Here is a 21,690-nt window from a genome sequence, read left to right on the forward strand (position 1 = left end):
GGAGGCCTGGTCCTGAGGGGTCCCCAGGAGGGAGTGGGCAGGAAGAGCCAGCCCTGTGTCTGCACCCACAGCCGCACAAGGAGCCTGGAGGCCGGGGCTTCCGGGAAGAGGGGCGGGGGTGAGAGGAGACCCCTGAGCAAAAGGCAAACAATCTCCATGCCCTGAGGCTGCTCCCTGCCACCCTGTGCTGCAGGGTGGCCAGCTGGGTGGGGAGGGTCTGGCCTGGGAGGAGTTCCCTTTGCTTCGCGTGTAGGCTGGGAGCTGGGAGCGGTGGTAAGCTGGGGGCACACAGGCCTTGCCCCTTCTATCAGGACTAGCCCCGGAGATACAGGGAAAGCCGGGGTGAGGGTGGGACAGGTCAAGCTGGAGCCTATGACACCCCAGCAGTGGCCCCTCTAACAAGGGGGCCAGGGAGAGGGCAGCTCCTTCCCCATTTTCCTGACACCTCATTCTCATTCTCAAAAAGGGAAAAAAAAACATATTTTGAGAAACCAAGTCCTTTTCAATCCATTAACCCACAGCTTCCCACTTGCCTGCCACATTCATTCCAGCTTTTCAGAAGCTTCCATCACTCCTCACCTGCCTGCATTCTCTCCTCATAATGCCCACACAGAAAGCACACCACCACTCTCCCTGGCCCCACTCCCGTCCTTTATCTGCCCCATCTCTGATTTTTATGCCATTTCATGCCTTTGCATCATCTCAAGGATGGGATGGGCTGTCGGCTGCTTCCCATCTGAAGGTAATTCAATATTCAAAATGGGTTTATGGGGTTGTATAAAACTATACTCTGGGTGACAGCCAGATGCCAAGGCAGATAAAACATAGTCCCAGATCCAAGATTCCAGCCTAGCAAGAGAAACCTACAAAATTAAGTGCAAAGTGTCACAGAGGAGCAAAATAACCCGGCCCTCAGCCAAACCTGGATCCAGTTTGCATTCAAACAAGGCCTCGCCCAGCTGACTGCTCACTCCTGCAGAAGACTCTCCAGAGGTGCCTGTCTCGTGACAAGCCACGTAAAGGCAGCATTCGGCACCGTGGGAATGCCCAGCCCCCCCAGGGAGGGTGCACTGGGGAAGCCAGCACAGGCCTGCAACCACCATCCACAGCCCGGGAACAGGGCTCTGGCCCACCAGGGGCGCCCTGCAGCCGGAGTGCTTGGTTGGAGAGAAACACAATTCAGGAGGCCCTGCCAAGCCAGGCTGGCATTTGAGTAATTATATTAATGAATCTCCAAGTTTCAAAATCTAGTATTAGACGGTGGCTTCAGGACCATCATCCTCAGTTACTGTCCCACACGGCCAGGGACACTCCTGGGCAGCAGCATGGCTACAACAGACTCTGTGTGTGCGTGTATGGTTTACTTTTTTTTTTTTTAATGCATGTATTTGAAACTCTGCCCATGAATAAGTCAGAGAACTCTGGACCATCCCTGGGGCAGGGGCCTCTCATTTGGCCATACCTCTTGGGCTGGCAGTGTCCCGAGAATTACTACTCTTGTGGAGCAATGGCCTTTGTGTTCAAAGCCAGCACCGCTCCCCACAGAGCTCCCCTTGGCGCAGCAAGCCAGACTTGCCTGCAAACCCACGGGCCTTGCTTTCCCACCCGTGCTCATTAGCTGCCCAATCCCAAGTCCACACTCAAAAGTTGGGCTCAACACACACAAGGGGCAGCTGATCCTCCTGCTCCCGCCAACCCAGTACGGACCAGACCACTGCACCGCCATCCTGGCTGCCATCTGCGGGCCCCATCCCAGGCCAGCAAAAATGATGACCTAGTTGGCCATGCTTTACATGTGGTCAGGGCCAGTGGGGACCTAGTAAACTGCAGCCAGGTAGTAAACTGCTGCTGCTGCTGCTGCTAAGTCACTTCAGTCGTGTCCGACTCTGCGCGACCCCATAGACGGCAGCCCACCAGGCTCCCCCGTCCCTGGGATTCTCCAGGCAAGAACACTGGAGTGGGTTGCCATTTCCTCCTCCAATGCATGAAAGTGAAAAGTGAAAGTGAAGTCGCTCAGTCGTGTCCGACCCTCAGCAACCCCATGGACTGCAGCCTTCCAGGCTCCTCCATCCATGGGATTTTCCAGGCAAAGTACTGGAGTGGGGTGCCATTGCCTTCTCCAGGTAGTAAACTAAACAGGCACTAAACACAGGTGAGAAAGAAAGAGTTTGCTATACCCTGTGAGTACAATTCACATACGCCGTGCAAAATGTAATCTGCTCCAAAGGACATCAGGTAGCTTAGAATCCAAATTTCTGTAAACCTCACACACTCCTTCATCTGTTCCATTTGTGAGGTCTCTTTGGGTGGCAGGCTGGCCCTGGTTGCTGGGTCTGGGAAATGGGCTTTTGTGGAGACAAGTTCTCTTCCTGGGACGAGCGCACTCATGGTGGGGCCCACGGCCTGGAGGCTGCAGTGGCCTGCTCAGGTCTATGTGGGAAGCAACTATGTCTTGCCTCTTGGAAACTCTTTGACAGGCAATAGGGATCACTGTTCAAAGATTCTTTCATTACTTTTTTTTTTTTTTTTTTTTTTTAATAACAGGCAAAAGATCCATACTGCCAGATGGGGCTTACTCTCAGCACCATCTCCATCTTAACTGCAAAGGGACTCAGAGCCTTGAGAAGGCAAAAAGACCCTCTTAGGAGCCCCATGATTCCCCCAAAAGGTCTCCCAGCTCCAGAACCCTACACACAACCAATCGAAACACAGACTACAGAGCTGCAAGAAATTCAGAGGGGAGGCCCAGCAGGGTTTGGGGCCTCTGCTAACACAGGCAAGGGAGGGCTGTCATAAGAAGAGACACACAGGCTCTGCTCACCCACCTCCAAGGCAGGGCTGCTTGGTCTCACCACTATAGACAATCCATGACTTCTGATGGTTTGACTCGAGTTTTGACTTTACGTGGTGCAAAGCAATACGCAATAGAAATCATACTTCAAATTTTAAATTTTGATCTTACATGTATAGGTATGGCTGAGTCCCTTTGCTGTCCACCTGAAATTATCACAACATGGTTAACTGGCTATACTCCAATATGAAATAAGAAGTTTTAAAATTTATTTTAATCTTTTCCTGGGCTAGCGATATGCAGTACAATATAGTCTGGTACTCTTGTGATTCTGGGCAGTGGCAGTGAGCCACAGCGCCCAGTCAACCAGTCAGGGGGGTAAACAACCACTACACTTACAACCTTTCTGTACCCATGTAATCGGGCATCCCAGGTGGCCCAGTGGTAAAGAACTCGCCAGCCAGTGCAGGAGTTAAAGGAGACATGGCTTTGATGCCTGGGTCAGGAAGATCCTGTAGAGGAGGAAATGGCAACCCACTCCAGTATTCTTGCCTGGGAAATCCCACGGACAGAGGAGTCTGGTGGGCTACATAAAATCCGTGGCAAAGAGTCAGACAGGACTTAGCGACTAAAAAATAACAACCCAGATAATCACCCTGTTTTTCAAACTGTTTTTTTATGGTATAGTATTCCATAAATTACGAAAGATATTCATCAGTTTATTATAAAATAGGCTTGTGTTCGATGATTTTGCCCAGCTGTAAACTAGTGGAAGTGTCCTGAGCACGTTTAAGGTGGGCTAGGCTCAGCTACGATGTTCGGTAGGTTAAGTGTGTTAAAAGCATTTTTGACTTACAATATTTTCAATTTATGACGGGCTTATCAGGAGGTAGCCCGACTGCAGGTTGAGGAAGATCTACAGTGACATTTGGGGCCAGGTGGTTCCTTGTTGAGAGACGGTCCTGTGCACTCGTCCTGACTCACGAGATGCCAACAGCACCCCCCCCTGGTTGTGACAACCAAAAGCGTCCACAGCAGTTGCTAAATGTTCCTGAGGGGCAAAATCGGCCCTGGTGGAAAACCGCTGTTCTCAGACAACCAACCATCCTGGTTTTCAGGAGACAAAGGGCTTTCCTGGGAAAAGGGACTTTCAGCGCTGAAACCAGGAAACTCCTGGGCAAAGGGGGACAAGTAGGTCACTCACCCTTCCTCCCAAATAACTTCAATCGCTCCACCTGCCATCAAAACATATTTCCTCCTCTATCTTCAGAGATGCAAGCAGCAGCTCTTCATCACTGTGTATGAAACCGCTTCTCATACACCTGAAAAAATGACATCCCACCCCACAGATCCTTCTGGGGCCAAAATATCATCCTTGCCTCCTCTTCCTTTCTGAGCACCATCTGAGCACGACCATGACTTCCATGAGGCTCTCTGAGACATGCGCCGAATTGCTCACATATTTTTTATATTACTAAGACTGAAATTGACCTAAAACCTCTGCTAGGAGCAACGGCCCCACCCTGGTGAGGACAGAACTGGGGTGCAGAGCTCTGGTGGGCGCACATTTCAACTCCCCTTCAGCAAGTGGCCCCAGAGCTGTGGAAAGACCCCCCCCAGGAGGCGGGAGGATGGAGAGAGACCATTTGGCTCCCCTGTTCTCCCCAGCTGAGTCTCACATGAGCTGCTAGACACAGGGACGGGACCTGAGACCCTTTAGAGAGGACATAAAAGGACATGGAATTTTCTCCCTGGTACTGGTTGAACACCTGAGAGTCCATTGCTCCAGGGATCCCACCTGGTAGGCCTCAGGATTAGCATCCCCCCTACCCCCCGCCCCCAAAGCTTTCTATCCATTTGCCTCCTCCCTTTAAAGGCCTCTCTTCATTTGGTCCCCCAGAGAGCCGTCTGTTACTACAGAAACAATGATGTCATGTGGGGGGTGGGGCTGCAGGTCCCTCCCACCCCTCCCTAGCTAGGTATCACGCCTGCCTACATCACGGCTCAGAAATTTATAGCCCAGCGCTGGGTATTTATAAGGTGGCTCTGGTGTGACCACAGATTCAGTGCTGGGCTGGTGACTATTTATAGCCAGAGGATATACACTTATTACATGCCCCCCCCCCCGTATTCTGGGCCACGTGTTATATAACTGCCATTATGCAATAACACCCATTACATAATAATTATACACTAATGGGGATATAATCTGCAGGCATAATAAGGACACACTCCCCAAGGCTGCACTCGGTAGGCCTCCTGCAGGCCGCCTCCAGAGATCTCTGGGTCTCTCCGCACACTCCACCCTGTCTAGGAGTCAGCAGGTGTCACCCTGCTCCCGGCTGTCGTCCACAACCTCCCCAAGGCCATCAGATCCAGCCGCAAAGCTCTATCCAGGCTCCCTCTTCCTGTCTTGTCCCTGCCCCTGGCCTGCAGAAAACACTTCTGTCTGCTGTATCTTTGAGCCCAACACAAAGAATTATGAAGGGGTAATTCCTGGAAGGCTGAGAGACACTTCACTCTCCATTTCAAGAAAGGAAAAAACCAGCAGCAGTCACCCCTGGAAGGAGCCTGTAGGGTCTAGAAAAGCCTCCAGCACGCCAGGCCAGTTGGCAGAGGGTTGGCCCCATGCAGAGGAGCACCCTGGCCCTCCAGAAAAGAGCTGGAAAGAGGCAAAGACTGGGGCCAAGCCAGGCACGGTCAGGCAGGCCTCTCCTCAGTGGCTCCTCCTTCCCTCGTCACCCCGCAGGGGCCAGGCTTTGTGGGGGCCCTGAATGCCACCATCGCCCTCGGCGTTACACCACCGCAGGAATGCCCCAGAGCAGGAGCCTGGCCGGTCGGGTGGCGACACACGCTCTGCTGGTCACCCTGCTCCCAGGAAGGGCGAATAGAAACTGTCATCTCAGGGGAAAGAGGACAGGGACTGTGCACCTGGGGTGACGGGGGACACGGGTGGAACGCACAGGGGACAGGAAAATTTAAGACCGCGATAACACATGATGGAGCCAATTCAATTAGCCCAAACATATCATCCGCTCTTAAAATAGATACCTCTGTATTTAAAAGTGGTCTGATGAGAAGTTAACTGATGAGAAACTAGAAGAACCTACCCAGATCTGGGAAGTAAGTTTCTTTCTGGCACAGGAGACTGGTTTGGAGAGCCTGTCCCTTACATTTCCCTGTTGTTTGAAGTTCTAATAAAGAGTGTGTCTTACTATCATAATAAGAAAAATCAAATACATCTTTTAAAAAGAGTAGTGCCAAGGCGCAGGCGACACTTCCAGTCTCCGCATCCCATGCTGCAGAAACAAAACACCGCTCTCTGGGCTCTGGGGTGGGCCTGATGTGGTTACTGGCTCTCCCCTCAGGCCCGGGTCAGCTGAGCCACACATCCCGGTTTCCGTCCCCAGAACAGCAGCCCGGGCACCAGACAAACTGCGATGTAAAACGTCAGAAGGGACGTTCAGCAGGAGACTCAGAGCGGCACCCGTGGTTCCCAAGGGGAGAGGAGCCCCCGCGTGGTTTTAGTCCAGGGTCTTTCTGCCCAGAAAGGGGCAAATGGAACAGGACAGGAGGGGAACAGCCAGGGCTCAGAGGTTCTGCCGCCACTCGAGAAAACATAAATGGGTCCTAAACTGGAAGAGAGGCAAGAGGTGAATCTGGGGAACGTTTTCTTCAAATCTCTCCATTTCTTATAGGCCAGAGGGTCTCAGCTGGGGCAACTCTGCCCTCAGGAATACTTGGAAACATATGAAAGTGTTCCGGTTGTCGGACTTCCCAGATGGCACCAGTGGTAAAGAACCCGCCTGCCAATGCAAGAGACGTGGGTTCAGTCCCTGGGTCTGGAAGATCTCCTGGAGGAGGGTACGGCAACCCACTCCAGTATTCTTGCCTGGAGAATCCCATGGATGGAGGAGCCTGGCGGGCTACGGCCCATAAGGTCGCAAAGAGTCAGACAGGACTGAAACAACTTGGCAAGCATGTATTTCGGTTGTCGCACATGGGGCGAGGGGTGTGTCTAGTGGGTCAAGGCCAGAGATGTTGATAACCCCTCTATGATGCACAGGACTGTCTCCATGACACAGGAGGATCCGGCCCCAAAGTCAACAGCATCGTGATTGGGAAACCCTGCTCTACGAACCTGATTTCAATGGTTAAGAGGTGAAGTCTCTGTCTTCTTCGCCAGGGAAACAGGAAAATCTTCAGCAGTGAGCTATCCTCTCTCACACCCAACCCCCTTCAACATGTTGGAAGAGTTTTTATATACAGAACCCTGAAGTTTTCAAACTTTCAAAAAAGGGTAAGAGGGAGAGTCTAGGTGAATTCAGCAACATAAAAGGCAATGAAGAACAGATTATTGCAAAACTTCCAGCGATCATCTGGTTAATTAGGATAATTATATTCACTTTTATTTCAAACTGCAATTCCAAGCAGACTCCCAGGAAAAAGGGCGTGACCGAGCAAGGATCAGGGATTCCCAAGATCCAGCCAAGCCTGCCCGGCCGCACACCTGGACCTCCTGCACAGTCTACCGTCCCCAGGACGGGGTGCCAAGAAGCCGAGCTGGCCGAAGCACGATGGGGGTGTGCAGCCAGCCTCCCTGCCTGGTCTGTGCTAGCGTGCAGCCTCTCAGCTCAGGGGTAGGGGGCTGACTGGGAAGCGGAGGCCACTGTCAAGGACGGGCCAGGTCCCCGTGGTCTGTTTCCACCCTACGTGCTCAGCAGCTGGGGGAGCCCTTGAGCTGAGCCACAGGCTGGGCTCCAGCCCCTCCGTCTCAGCTCCTGGAGAGCAAGGGAGACCATGGGGGCCTGCGCAGCTTTCTCCTCTGAGACCTCACCCAGGCCAGCAATCCCCATGACGTTCAAGGAGCGGCGAAGCCCACAGAGGGGAGGCAGGGTGCTCGCTGACCAGAAACCTGGGTCCTTCTGCAAGACACTGTGCAGCCCAAGCGCCCTGACATTGCCGTACCGGGTTCCCTTCTCTGTACTGTGGGGATAATGATACCTGCCCTGCCTATATCACTCAACCATTGTGAGGATGCAATCGGCCCCAGACAAGCTGAAAAGGCTCAGCCAGCTGACAAAAACGAGCTAATTCCTCACTGTCTTTCAAGGTGAAGTTCAAGCAGGTCACCTTCCAGGAAGCCTCCCAGGTCCTTGAGTCTGGTTCCCCAGTTCCTCACTACACACAAAGACCCCTGTGTGTGTCACCTGAGTACACATGCTCACCACTGGGTACGCGGGCTTAAAACCAGAATCGATGTTAAGAATTTGGGTGGTTAACACGGGAACAGGACTCAACACGGTGCCTCGACCATAAAGGACCTTCACTGGAAAAATGGAATTAAAGCAGAGCATGGAGACCACAGGTGTGCCCTCTCCTCCACCAACAGGGCACCTGGACAATAGGAGTGTCCCTTAATTATCGGATGTCCTCCAAATTAATAACAAGCGACGCACAGACATCTCTTCTCAATACTCTGTATTCATCTATATGGAAAAAAGAAGCTAAAAAGGGTGGATATTTATGTAAGCATAACTGACACGCTTTCCTATACACCTGAAACTAACACAATATTATAAATCAACTATGCTCCAGTTAAAAAAAGAAAAAAAGGTGGCCCTGACCCTGGCGCAGTAGCATGCCAGGTCGTCATTAAGACATCAAAGTGAGGAAAAGAGTCAGAACACCCCCCACCACTGAGAGCCAGCCAGCCAGCCATGGTGGCTGCTGGGGGCACAAGGCACTTGGAAGACAGGCCCACAAAGGGCAACCCTGGAATATTTTCTTAAACCTCCCCAAATCAGATATTAGACATGCGTACAAACAACGTAAGGAACCCAGGTACCCGGGTGGGGAGGGGGTGAAGCCCAGTCCAGCCAAACCCCCCTGCCGCCGCCCCTCTGCCTGCTGGGACCCTTTTCTAATGCCAACAACTCTTCGGCTCAAACATGCTTAAAATGGCGACGGCGGCCTGCAGGGCCAGGCGTTTGTCGTACTGTTTGCCACGGTGCCCTCAGTGCCAAGAAAAACCTATCATGAGAAATGCCATCAGCTATATTTATCTATCTCTCAGCCCCCCAGCCTCCTCCTTCCGTCTGCCAAGCAGGCCTGCGGAGCCCCCCTCACCCAGTGGGCACACTTCCCTGTTGCTGACGCCCGTGACCACCTGCCCAAGCCTCGCTTTCCGGCTCTCTCTTCCCCAGCCCCAGCAACCAGGCTCCACACACACACAGCGACCGCTAGCTGCACCCCTTCTCACCGGCACATCAGGTGTGCCCACATGAGCTTAAGGTCATGCACCCGCATAGGTGCTAATCACCACGTCTGTGGTCCCAAACCACGGGCACTGGTGGTCCTCCATCTCCTTTCAGCCTCAGCTCCCTTCTCGTCAGCCAGAACCAGCCTGCCCTCTGTGAGCCATGGGCTGGATCCTCTGGAAGGGGTACCCATGCCGCACCATCTCAGAGGCCAGTCATCATGTGGAGACAAGAGGCGTGGGGTAAACATGTGAGCCTGGGAGGACAGGGGTTCCTCCTGGGCCTGTGTACCACTGCCGGCAGGATGCCAGGCTGGAGGGCAGACCTCTCAGCCTCCCAGTTCCCAGATGGAGAGTGGGGAGCCCCTGCCTGTATTCCAGAGTGCTAAGAGTTTCCAAGGAGTCTACATGTTAAAAGGACCCCCCGCCCCCAACCCTTTCCCATCCATCCAACCAAGAAGGCCTCGGCAGAATGGGGGATGATAAAGGGAAAACGGCAAAGTCAAGGTTCAGGACCTTTCAAATCCTACAGCTGCTGGGGATGCGGCTCACAGGGGGAATGTCCTTCCATGCCAGGCACTTCCGACCTTTCCTTACACAAGCAGCAGGGCTCCTAGCTGATCCTTCCCACCTTCAGGCCTAACACAGAACATGTGAAGGTGAATTGGAGACTGTATCCTAACCCCCCTTGCTTCGGGAGGCAGTGCCCACACCCCGTCCCAGGCTTCTCCCCAGAAGGCTACCTCCCGCCTCTGAGCCCCTCACTCAGAAAAGAGTTCCTGGGAGCCAACTCCTCTGAGAATGAAGCAACCCAAATAAAAATTTTAAAACCCAGAAGCTCTTTCTCTCCTGCCCCCTCCCCCTCCACTGGCAAATGAAAACAAACAAGAAATCAAAGAGGTCTTTTGTGTGAGCACCGCGCTGACACTGCTGGGGCCTTTGAAAGGACTTCTGAATCGGACACTGAAGGATAAAATAACTGAAGCGTGGCAGCTCCTGAGACAGGGGGTGGGGTGGGGGTGGGACTGACGGGGCAAAGAGAAAGAGGGGTGGGGAGGGAGACACCTTCTTCCCAGGACAGAAAGGGGGCCGTTTAGCTGTACCTTCTCTGCTCAGCGGCTGCAGGACGCCAGGACAGAGGGGGACCAGGGCACAGCCTTCTACCCCTTTGGCCTACCTTCCTCAGCATCCCAGGTCCCTACAACTCTAGAAGGTGCTGAGATGGGCCCTGCCTCCCCCTTCACAGCCCACCTGGAGCTGTCCTGTGAAGCCCTGAGGGGTCTCCCCTCGCCTCTGGCATGGATCACTGTTCACATCTATAGGTTGGTGCCTTCTAGAAATTATTAGGGGACCTTTGCTCAAACCTTGCAGACCGCATGCAAGAGTCTCTCATTGCATAGGTTCACCAAGTACACACGTATTTCACGAATAAAGAAAATTCAACCATCTTGCTGCAGTCACAGAAAGTAAGCCGAAGCCTCAGGAAGTCCTTCCACACGTCTGGCCCCCAGCCCTCCTGCTACAGAGCGGCCCCGTTTCCTCTGGGTGGGCGGTGGAGCACAGCTGGTCACCATGCTTGGGCTCCCAGGTCCCCTCTGGCTTACTCATGGGCCGAACTCTGCCAGCTCAAACTCAAACAAAGGTAGTTCTTTTTTTCCCCCTTGAGCTACAGCTTCCAACTCAGCCATGACAGTGAGCACTCCACCAGGACCGCCTGCACATCACAGCCAGTGGGGACCCCTGACTGGCTGGAGGGACATGCTATGGACAAAAGGGGTTAAGAGCAGACGGTTAATGGAGTCCTAGAATGAGACCACTCCAGGGGGGTCTGGGCATCTCGGATCTCTTCTTTGGGGTCACCCCCTCGGAAGTCAGCCTGAACTGTATTACGTCTTCACACCACCCAGATCCAGGGACCCCGTGTCACAGTAAGAGTGAAGGCGGCCTGGGCAAGCTTCTCAGATATGCAGCCTAGGCCGTCACGCAGACCCCATGCTTGGTTTAATGATCTAACTATCGTCTCTTTGTAGCGCCTAATCATTTTGAACCAGGAATCCCTCATTTTCATTTTGCACTGGGCCCTGCAAAATATGTAGCTGGAAGGCCTAGCAAATCGTGTGGCTAACTTGGGATCTGCTCGAACTTGGAGTTTCCACGTCCGGTATAGAATGCTCCAGTTTAAGAGGGCCTCCAGGGGTGATGACCAAAACGGCAAGTGCGCAAGGAGGTGTGTCAAATGTGGGAGGCGTGAGAGACTGGCAGTGTTTGCCCCGGAGAAGCGACCACTTCTTGGGAAAAGGGGTGGAGAAGAACTGTGAACCCTGTCTCCAGCACTTGAAACACTTCTGTGTTACAGAAAAGTAAGCTTTCACCTTGTTCGACCCTTAAGGCAGAAATAAAACCAACAGGTAAAGGTGACAGGGAGGTGTCCTAGGGCTCAGGGAGCTGTAGCATCAGAATCGCAGCAGCCGTCATCCGCTGCTTGCCTGCCATGTGCCAGTACCTTTACATGTTAGCTGGTTCAGTCCCTTTCACCAGCCTCTGAATTAGCTGAACAGCAGACTTTTACAATGATGGAAGCTGATCCTCGAGCCACAGGGACATCTCTTCTGGGACACTCTCAAAGGCACCTAACCCTACACGGGTGTATCTTGCTGGTTTTAGGAATCTGGTAACTGGGCTCCACAGTCTTCAACAGCCCTGGCACCAGATGGTGCTGCCTCAAAAACAGACCAGCGGCCTTTCTGGGCCTGGAAACAAGAGGCATGGGTGAAGAGGCACTGGGGCCTCAGGAGGAGCAAGGCCTCCGGAGAGGGCAGCTGGTGTGCCCTTGGCCACTCCCATGCACTTGCACCAGAGCCACCAGATGGGGCCAGGCATCCGGCAGAAGCCTGGGGGACACCACTGGCACCGACCACATCTTGGCAGGGCTGACATGGCGGGCCAGTGCCCTCCGCTGCCGAGGAAGCCCTCTCTTGGACCAGAGAACCGGCGCTCACTGAAAAGCCCCAAGCTCTGAAGCAGACAGTGAAAACCAGGGAGCTCTTATACTGAGAAGGGCAACTCTGCACTTGAGAAAATTCACTTGGACAGATCCTCGGGTGCTAATCCATTTCCTGCGACAGGTAAGGCCCAGCTGTCCCCAGACCTGGAGGCAAGGAGGGAGGCAGAAGTGCCTTTCGGAGCAGCACATTGACCAACGCAGGGGAACACAGCCTGCTGAGTCTAGACAGGGAAACTCTACAGGAGAAAGCATCAGGTCCCTTCCACAACAACCCAAAAACTGCCAGGAAAGAAACCAATATGAGGAAGGAGGAAGAAGGGGAGGATCGCCTAGAGGTTATGAGACTTCCAAGACGGAGCAACCCACTTTAGTGCGTGAACCTGATCAGAATCTTGACTTACACAAACAAAATTCGGAGACTATTAGGGAAATGTGAACACTGCCCAGCTAAAGAAACCATTTCAGCATGATAGTGATACTATGTTTCCATTTTTCAAAAATCTTTATCTTTAGAAACATGTGCAGAAATATTAACACAGGGGAAGCTATAAGGCCTGGATTTTCTTCTAAACAACCCAGAGTAGGTGGGCATCAGGGGCTGTGGCTGGATCGCAACTAACCATAAGTTGGCACTGGTGATGGGGGTTCCTTCTATCTGTAAATTTCTCTGTAGTGAAAAAGCAGAGATAAAGAAAAGAGCCACCCCCTGAACACCTGGACTTAATGGGCCTCCACTGTGGGCCTGTTGGAGGGATCTGACGGGGAGAAGCTGACGTTTTCATTCAGTAAAGCATTTTATTACTTTCAGATTTTTTTTTTTCTTTTCTAGGATGGAGGCCTAGATTAAGGATGGTCTGAAGATGCCCATTTACCTTCAGATCCTTGCAGAAGCTTTGGGGAGAGTATAGCCATGCTTCCAGACCAGTTCAGCCACCCTTCCTTACACAAGCATCCTTCCGCCTGGCCCCAGGTTCTCCCCTGTCTCCAGCCACTGCCCTGGGACACCCCCTTTGGATGGAAGGACAACGTCAAAAACGTACAGCCTCCTTCCCATGGCAGTGCTCCCGGACCCGGTTCTGCTTCAACATTCCCTCCTGAATGGGAAAGGTACCCAGCAGGAAGGCCACCCTCATGAAGGGTGCAAAACACGCTGAGTGGCCTTTTAGGACCCCGCGTGCTGGGAGCGGGGCTCTTGACGTCACATACACTCGTCCTTTAGTCCCTCTCAACCATGCCACTTCTTAAAGCTTCATGTGAGACAAAACAAGGGCCCACAAGGGCCAAGGATGACGGATGACAATGGCGCCTGCAGGGGAAGCCACACCCCCAGGCTTACCATCACAAGCCTGCTTGTCACCAAACCTGGCACACCAGTTCAGCCCAGATCAGGCTCTTCAGCCCATTGGAAGGGAAGGACAGCATTTCTCTTAGACTCTAAAGTAACGCTTGTCTGAGCCCTCGCTGCCCCAGCCACCAACCCTGGTTTACAGGGAAGGAAGGAACAAGTGGCACCCTACTGAGCAGATCTTTGCATGGACATGGGAGAGGAAGGTTGTCCTATTGGACTGGCACTGTTTGGGGGCTCAGCCAGAAGACATTTGCGAGTAAACTGGAGTGGTTTGGAGAGAAAGCCATGCCCACCACTCCATGCAATCTCAAGCCATCTACCCAAGGCCCATGGGTAGGCCACACCATATCCACTTACCCCCACTCCCTCAGAAAGGTGCTCTTGAGTTAAAGCAATTTCAGCAACAAAATTCCTACCTTCCTGGAAACTATCTGGAGTCCAGGGACCTGAACTGTTGACAAATTATAAGAAAATATCCTCATTTCCCCACTCAGCTTTTGTCAAGGAACTCAGCCTCAGCTGAGACAGAGGGGCCAAGACTACATGTGATGGGCATGGATTTACTCATATTCCTGGGAAAATCTTCTCATTATGTCTAGCGGGCAAGTAGGGGTGCCACCCTTCTCCTTACACCTGCCTGGTCAGTCCAGGAGCCAGCTGGCTGGTCAGGAAACGGTCTCCATCACACATACTTCACCCTACCTTGGCCCCCTGCTAGCAGCGGTAAAAAGTACGACCTAAAATAAAAGAAGTCAGGGAAACAGCTCAGTTACAGGATCCAGCTACAGAGCAAGGTTGAGGAAGCTGGCTTAGGAGGAAGATGGATATTGGTTTCAACTCAGGGGCCCTAGGTCCAAAACTGGAAGGTACAGAAGCCCCTCTGAGAGGAGCTATCTGACAGACGCAAGCTCAAGTCTTCAAGTCTGCCCCAATCCACTTCCAATACCACTACCTCCCATTCTGATTCGCTGGGAATCAGAGACAGAGAAGCAGGGAATAACTTCGATTTTTGCTTTGGTCTCCTTTCCAGAAAGAAAAAAGCTGAACAAGGAAGAGGACCAGCAGTTGGTCATTCTTTGTGAGGGGGCTATGATAGTCACACAGGGCCAGGTGTGGGCCTAGAAAGATCCAATGAGGGAAATACAATGGGGGAGGAGGGAGAGGGGTGGTGTCCACTGCCTCCATCCAACCACCAAAGCCACTTCTCAGAAGAGAGAATGAGCAAGAAGAGAGGCCTAAAATATCACCTTTTCCTCCTCCTGAGTTTCCCAATATATAAACTCTCAGTGCTAATCCAAGTCGAGTCCTCAATCCTGACGCAATACTGAAAGTGCCCCAAAATTTCCTTTTTGGATTAAGTCATCTCTCTCCTCCCAACATCCCAAACAGGCAAGGGGGTAACCACAGCAGAAAAGTGAGTTGCTTTTCTTTTTTGTGAATGAACAGGAAGGAAGATACACACACACACACACACACACACACACACACACATACATATTTGCGGGGGAAAGAACATTCACTAGAGTTGAAGTTAAGCCACATTCTCTTACATTCGCATGAAGAGAGAAAGAAGGGAGGAAAAGGAGGGGGAAACGTTGGAATGGTGGAAAGGAAAAAAAACACAGAAAGAGAAAGGTTTGGTAGCCCTCTCATTACAAGTTGGTTGGGCATAATGTAAACACACTTCTGCCTTGCTTAATCACAGAGTGCCGCCCGTTTAGGTTTCAAAGGCGGCAGTAAATTGGGCGTAGCTGAGTGGAGGCTAAAAATTAACCAGCCATCTCTGTTTCAATTTGTAAGAAAACAAAAGCGGAAAGAAATTATAAAAAGGGAAAGGGTAGGGAGGGAAAAAAAAAAAAAGGAACAGAGGAGAACTGAACCACCACAACCCAAAATGCAGGGTGAAATTGGAAAAGCAAAGAGGAGAGAGAGCACAAAAGGAAAAGGAGATTTTACAGAGTTTTGATTGTTTCTTTAAGACCTCTTCCACAGCAATGCCTGCTCCCCACCACCCCCAGCAGAGGTGTTGGGGCTTGGGGCATCCACTGGGGGAGGGGGTCTCACTACCTCAGCTGAGACCCTCAGGGGAAGGGGCGGTAAAGGGGAAGAGCGCAAGGGAGCTCTGCTCATTTTCACTCTCTATGAAATCGAATGACTTTTCTCCTCTCTGTCAGCCAAATCCCAGCCAAAACAGCTCCCGCCTGGGCATCTGGGCCCCAGAATCTGCTCGCTTCTGCCTTCTTTCCTCTTTTCTATTCATTCTGTTTCAGATCCCAGGGTTTTACACGCCCCTCTCTCCATCGAACCACTGCCCACCCCGCTTGTGCCAAATCTGGCTTTTCCCCAGGACTTGAGGGGAAGCTGCAGGAAAGCCGGTACCTGCCCCCCAATACTTTTTCTGACTCATTTAAAATCGGAGCAAGGAGAGTTTTTTGTTTTTTTTTTTTTTTTGGTGATGGTGGTGGTGTTCCTCACAAACTCTCACCATCGCGGGTAATTCCTGGGTGTCCTGGCCCCAGTCCTAGGACCTGCAGCGTCTTTGAGTCCTCCAAAGATGGAGAAGCAGGAAAATCAAATCGGTAACATGGCAAATGAGCAAAGGAGGAAGAATGGAGCAAGTGGAGGGAAACGGAAGGGAAAGGGGAACATCAAAGGAGCTGCAGGCCTCAGCAGAATGGGTGCACCAGTTAGGCCCCTGGTGTGTACACGCAAGGATCCCTTGGAAGGAAGAGGTACAATAAACAGAACAGATGCCAGCAAGTAAAATAAAATGGGGCGGAGGGAGAAGGGGGGATGGAGAGCAACCTACCCGGAGTGTGGACAAAGTAAGCCAGATAAAGATCCAGTTCTTTGATTGTGACTCCAATGTGATGTGGCTGCACGCACAGGCCGGGGTTCGAGCACTGGGGCGACTTGTAGAGCCGCTCCCCGTCAGTACTTTCCAGGGGGATCCCCTTAAACAAAATCACCATGACCAGGTCCAGCCTCCACACCTTGTCGGCCTGGCGAAGGCAGTCAATCCGCCGGATCTTGCCCTTCTGGTCGGGGTTGGAGAGCACACAGCAGGGGGGCTTCTTGCCCGTGATGGTCAGCACAAAGTCCTCCCGGAACTCGGGCCGGATGTCTTTGCGCAGCTTGGCCAGCAGCCGGGATGCCCACTTCTGCTTGATCTCGGGCTTCTCGCCCAGCAGCTCGTCCTTCACCGCCCGCTCCTCGTCCTTCGACATCCGCTTCTCGTGCTTCTTGAAGTACTTGCGCTTCCGCGCCTGCAGGTTGAACCAGGTGTAGGAGAAGGCGCGGACGTGAGGCAGCAGCGCCTCGATGAACGGGTGGAACTCATCCTGCAGGCGGCAAGCCGGGAGCATGCGGGGCGAGGGGAGACGGGAGGAGGGGAAGACGGGGTGAGGGGGGAAAGAGAAAAGGAGAAAAGAAGCGTTAGAAAGGGGGCACACGGAAAATCGCCTTCGCCTTCTCCTCCTCCTCCTCCTCCCCCCCCCCCAACGACAATTTTCTCTTGCAATTGTTCTAGGAAAGTGTGGTCTGGAGCCGCCACCAGCCTAGCCTGCCGCTCGCTCCCATCTCAGCCTCAGCAGCCAGACAGAGACACCCAGAGCCTGAGCACACACCTATTCTCTCTCTCTCTCTCCCTCACTCACTCACACACACGCGCGCACAGACAACGTTGCCGTCCACACACACACACGCTGCTGGTATCCCCGCCAGGCTCTGTCGCGCCCATGACATCTCCATGTCCTATGCAGCCTCGAACTCGTGTCAGCTCGCCCCGGCACGGAGTCCAGTCTGCACGAATGCCCGTGGATGCACACGCGGGGCAGGCGAGGGCCGCTTCACGCCCCGACACCGGCAGGCTTTTGGCCACCCCCAGAAGAGCGAACATGACATCCGCGAGTCAGCGAGCCAGGAAACGGATTTGGCTTCCCCCTCCCCAGGCTGTTTTCATTCTCTCTTCTGCTCCGATTGGAACATCCACCCCAGCATTTTTTAAATCAGATCTAAATCCTAAATATGTGATTTCAGCTTTGTTATCGACACCAATACTAATGTTAACCACAGTCATAAGGAACAAAACGCTTCTTGTTAGCACAAATAAGGTGGTGGTCTCAGCCACTGTAGGGTTAAAAGCTACGGGGGCATCCTGTGCCCCGTCCCCACTGACCCCTTCACCCTCTTTCCCACTCAGTCAGGTGACAGAGGGCCGGGCTCTCGCTTTTTGTTTTTTGGTTTTTTTTTTTTCCTTTTTTTCTTTTTCTTTTTTGCTTGTTTGCTTGTTTGAAGTTTAAATAATAATTGATTTCTGTTTACAAAAATAAAACTGGAAAAAAATAAATAATTACCATTGATCTGAAGCACCCGGCAAAGCCCAACGCCCGATTCTGAGCTTCTGGACTCAACAGAGTTGTGAGTTGGGGGCGGGTGGGGGGAGGGGGCGGGGGAGGAGCAGGGGAGGAAGGTAAATGTTTTAAAGGGGGTTATTATTGGTGTTCTGGGGACTAGGGGCCGGGCTTGGGTGGATTCTCAAACCCTTCCCCCTCCCCCCCATGCTCCACTGCACAGAAGGGGGAAATTAATATTTTTTTTTAAGGAGCAAAAAGAAAGGTCAGGGATAGCAAGCAGAGAGAGGGAGCGAGTCGATTACCACACACGCCAGGTAAACAAAAGCCAACCAAAAAAAATTTCTTTTTTCAGTTTCACCCCCTGTGCATCCTCTTCCAGCTTTTAAAAAAAATAAATAAATAAAAGAAAAATATACAAAATTTAAAAGTCAAAAACCTACCTCCCACCCCACCCCACCCCCAACACACAACACGCCCTACCCCACCCCTGTGCAAAACAAAAACAAAAACAAAAAAGGGGGTGGGGGGAATCGGCGGCTGAAGAAAAAGGCTTTCGGCTTTGGCAGCGGCACAGGGGTGTAAACTTCGGGCTGCCTCCCTCCGCCTCTGAGCCTGATCGCAGGCAGAGGGGGAGCTCACAGATTCCCGGGGAAGAGGACGAGTTCGGACCGGCTGCAGACCGTCGCTGGCAGAAGCGTGCAAAAGAGGGAGGGAGCGAGGGAGGGAGGGAGGCAAGGAGAGAGAGAGAGGGAGAGAGGGAGGACGTGGATGGGGCTGTGTGTGTGTGTGTGTGTTGTGTGAGTGTGTGCGTGTTTGTGTGTATGTGTGTGCGCTGGTTGGGTTTGGGTTTTTTTTTTTTTTGCTTCTTTTCTCTCTCTCAAACTCCCTCTCTCTCTCCCCTTTCATGCTCAATCCCCATCCATTCGCTGGTGCCAAAGCCAGTAAAAGGGGTGGGGGGGAGAAAGGGGGGAGGGAGACAGAGAAGGATCCACCTATTTGGCAATGAGACATCCTCGAGCAGCCAATGGCTGCGTCCAAGGGGAGGAGGGAACCGGGCGAGCCGAGAGGGTGGGGAGAGCCCCCGGCAGTTGGAGACCAAAAACAATTTGCCCAATCGACAAGTTCACGTCTAATGAACAAGCAAAGTCCAGCAGTTATGAATTTTTCATTCCAGGCTCCTACTCGGGTCTATTTGGCAGTGGCCACCCAGCAAATCTGAAGGGGGTTGAGGGGGACTGGGACTGAGAAAGACACAGAATTTTTTTTTAAGCCAGAAAAATAAATAAATAAAGGCCTGACTCCGGGCGGGCTGGCGGGCGGGAGGGAGCCCCAGAAGGCCTTGGGGAAAGCAGCTGCGCCTTCTCTCTGTGTTTTGGTTTCAGTCTCTTTCTCTAAGACCCGCACACTCTTTTTCTGGTTCTATTTCTTTTTTTATTTATGGGACGCACAGGGGCGAGTGGAAGTTTTCCTCCCCGGCCATACACACGAGCCTGCCTGCCGTGCTATGAATAGAAAGAGCAGAAGAAAGAGAGCTTGGAAAGTGTCGTTGCCAGCAGCACTTCCAGGGCAGGGACCCGGCGCCCAGGGTGCGGCCACCCCTTCCCCCAGTCTGGCGGCGCTCCCCGGAGCGCTCCCAGACTGGGAGGCAGGCCCCCAGCACTGCCCGGCCTCGCTCTCCCCAGCCCCCATTCAGCTCGGTGCCTCCCTCGGCCCACACCCAGCCACACACGCTCCATTAGCGGTGAAGAGGGATGCCAACGCAGTGCAGCTCCGATGGAGAAACTGCAACAGTTTATTAAAATAGCCTCCTGTCACAGCACTCCGCTGACAAGCACGACACTCAGCCACAAACACAGCAGCCAACCCCAGGGGGAAGTGACAAAGGCAGGAAGGTGGACACGACTTCCAGCCCCTGCGCCTTGCCACCCTCGAACCACCAGCACCTCCTCAACTCTCAGTTCTTTGCGCTCTCCAGCTCTGCCTGCTCCACTCACTCAGTGTTTAGAGTTCCTTGGTTGGAGGAGGGTGAACACTCACCTATGCCCTGTTCAATTCAGATTAAAGGGCCCAAACCACAGGGAGCAAGGTATAAGAGCATAAAATAAGAAACTTAATGGAAGGGAGGGAGCTAAGAAAGGGAACTAGGCAGAAGAGAGCCCGGTCAGGAAACGTGAGACAGCCTTGGGGAAACCAAGTCACCCAAACGTGCTCCCCGGAGGCCCCTGCTCTGGGCCTTCCTTCCCAGTGGGAAGAGGGGCGTAGGGGAGGGCAGCCAGGAGTGTGGAAGTCTCCGCGGGGTCCTTTCCGGTAGGGGCTCCGGAGCAGCCAAGCTTTAGGCCTTTGTAAAGCAGTTAAGGAGGAGACAGTTATTTTAAAAAATGGAAGAGCAGAGGAGGAGGTTAACACCGACCGGGAGAGGCTGACCCTACTCAGAAACCAGTTCCTACAGCTGTCTTCTCCCCAGGTGAGGCTCAACCCTCAGCTGGCAACAGAAAGGTCACTGCTCACTCTCGCCCCTTTCTTCCCCATCTGAAACCCTCAGTGGCCTTTAAGCCCAGCGGAAAGATTCGAGGAAGAGGGCCAGGGGTGTGCCCCAACAGAACATGCAGCCCTGAGCATTGCTGGACCCAGACAATGGAGAAGGTGCCACCCAGCACCTGGTACCTCAGGCCAGGCCCTGACTGGCCTGAAGTGAGGTCATGGGCGGCCAGAGAGAAACAGTTAAGAGGCAAGAGAGCAAGAGGCAGGTGTCACTGCAAGACAGGCCTCTAAGGGTGGCATTCAATACCTAACATCACGTTAATAACCACCCTCAGTCCAATTAGCCAAGGATGTTAACTGAGTAACATAAGATACCAAACCTTGCCTCTCCATCTCAAGATGAGATGGAACAAAAAATAAATAAGTGAAGTCAAGATGAAACGGTAGAAACCACAAGTGAGTTTATATTTGGCATGCTGTGTTTCTCTGGTATTTTGATTCATACTAAATACTGGACACCAAACAGAACATGGCCAGCGTGAGCCTCCTGAAAAATTCTATCAAGCTCCCTCTCACAGACCACCCTGCCAGGCACTAAACATGGGTCAACTCTGAATCCCGGTGGCACAGCTGGGCAGGTGGCAGGGGAGATATTTCCACTGGAAGTTAGGGAAATAGGACAAGACCTTGGATGAAGGGAGAGGTCAAAGGTCAATGGAATGGTGGAGAGACTGGACATAAAAGTGGCCCCGGACGACCAGTGGAGTATCTCAGTGGAGCCTGGGGACCCACTGTGCTCCCTCAACTCTCCCTTAACAGGAGGAGCAACCTGGTGCTTCCCAGGGGAGGAATGGGGAAGGAGAACAATCACCATTTGTCCTTCACCTGCCCTGCCGGTGGGGTGGCCAGCAACCCTGAAGGTGGGCTGAGGGACTCCCAGGCAGCACTCCCCTCACCCTGCTCCTTCAGAGGGAGGCCTTCCTGGGTGAGCAGCCAGGGGAGGGTGGTGAGAACATCTCTCTCTCCCTCCTGCGGGGCACACTGAGAAGAATTGCTCAGGTTCCATGAGAAACACTTGGCTTGCCCCACCCCTACAGCCCCCTCCTCCTGAATGCCACTGGTGGCAGCTCTGGGTCCTGGACACGCCCCACAGAAGCCCCAGACAAAAGGGGACTGTCCCCCTTTTGTTAAGAGAGCAGAGAGGCTCCTTCTGGAAGATTACCTGTCCCAGACCCAGCCTCCTTCTCTTCTCCCCTTGGTCTCAGGTCTCGGCTGGGAGTTCAGATACTCTGCACCCTGCACCCCAAAGAGAGCCAAGACACACACACACCAAAAAAACCCCTCTGAGGATTCAAGGCTTCTCCAGGGCTGAGTCACCCATAAATGCAAGGGCTCAGGGGCTGGACGGAACAAGGGGACAGGCAGGCCTTGGAGGAGGAGAGGGGAGGGAAG

At 52.9% G+C, this 21,690-nt stretch overlaps 1 protein-coding gene across 7 annotated transcripts in view; it reads right to left on the reverse strand.

The window, feature by feature from the left end:
* Window positions 1–21,690, reverse strand: part of NFIX (nuclear factor I X) — a 98,176-nt gene that overhangs the window by 53,476 nt on the left and 23,010 nt on the right. For 4 of the 7 annotated variants that reach the window (XM_018051247.1, XM_018051244.1, XM_018051245.1 and 1 more), the window contains exon 2: window positions 16,212–16,743. In XM_018051247.1, the coding sequence (XP_017906736.1) occupies window positions 16,212–16,743 (532 nt within the window). Of the gene's footprint in view, window positions 1–16,211; window positions 16,744–17,103; window positions 17,238–17,757; window positions 17,848–21,690 lie in introns of those variants that run through there. The other 3 variants (XM_018051243.1, XM_018051246.1, XM_018051248.1) reach the window with 3 other exon arrangements.

This window comes from Capra hircus, chromosome 7 (genome assembly GCF_001704415.2).
Source record: "Capra hircus breed San Clemente chromosome 7, ASM170441v1, whole genome shotgun sequence".
Lineage (NCBI taxonomy): Eukaryota > Metazoa > Chordata > Mammalia > Artiodactyla > Bovidae > Capra > Capra hircus.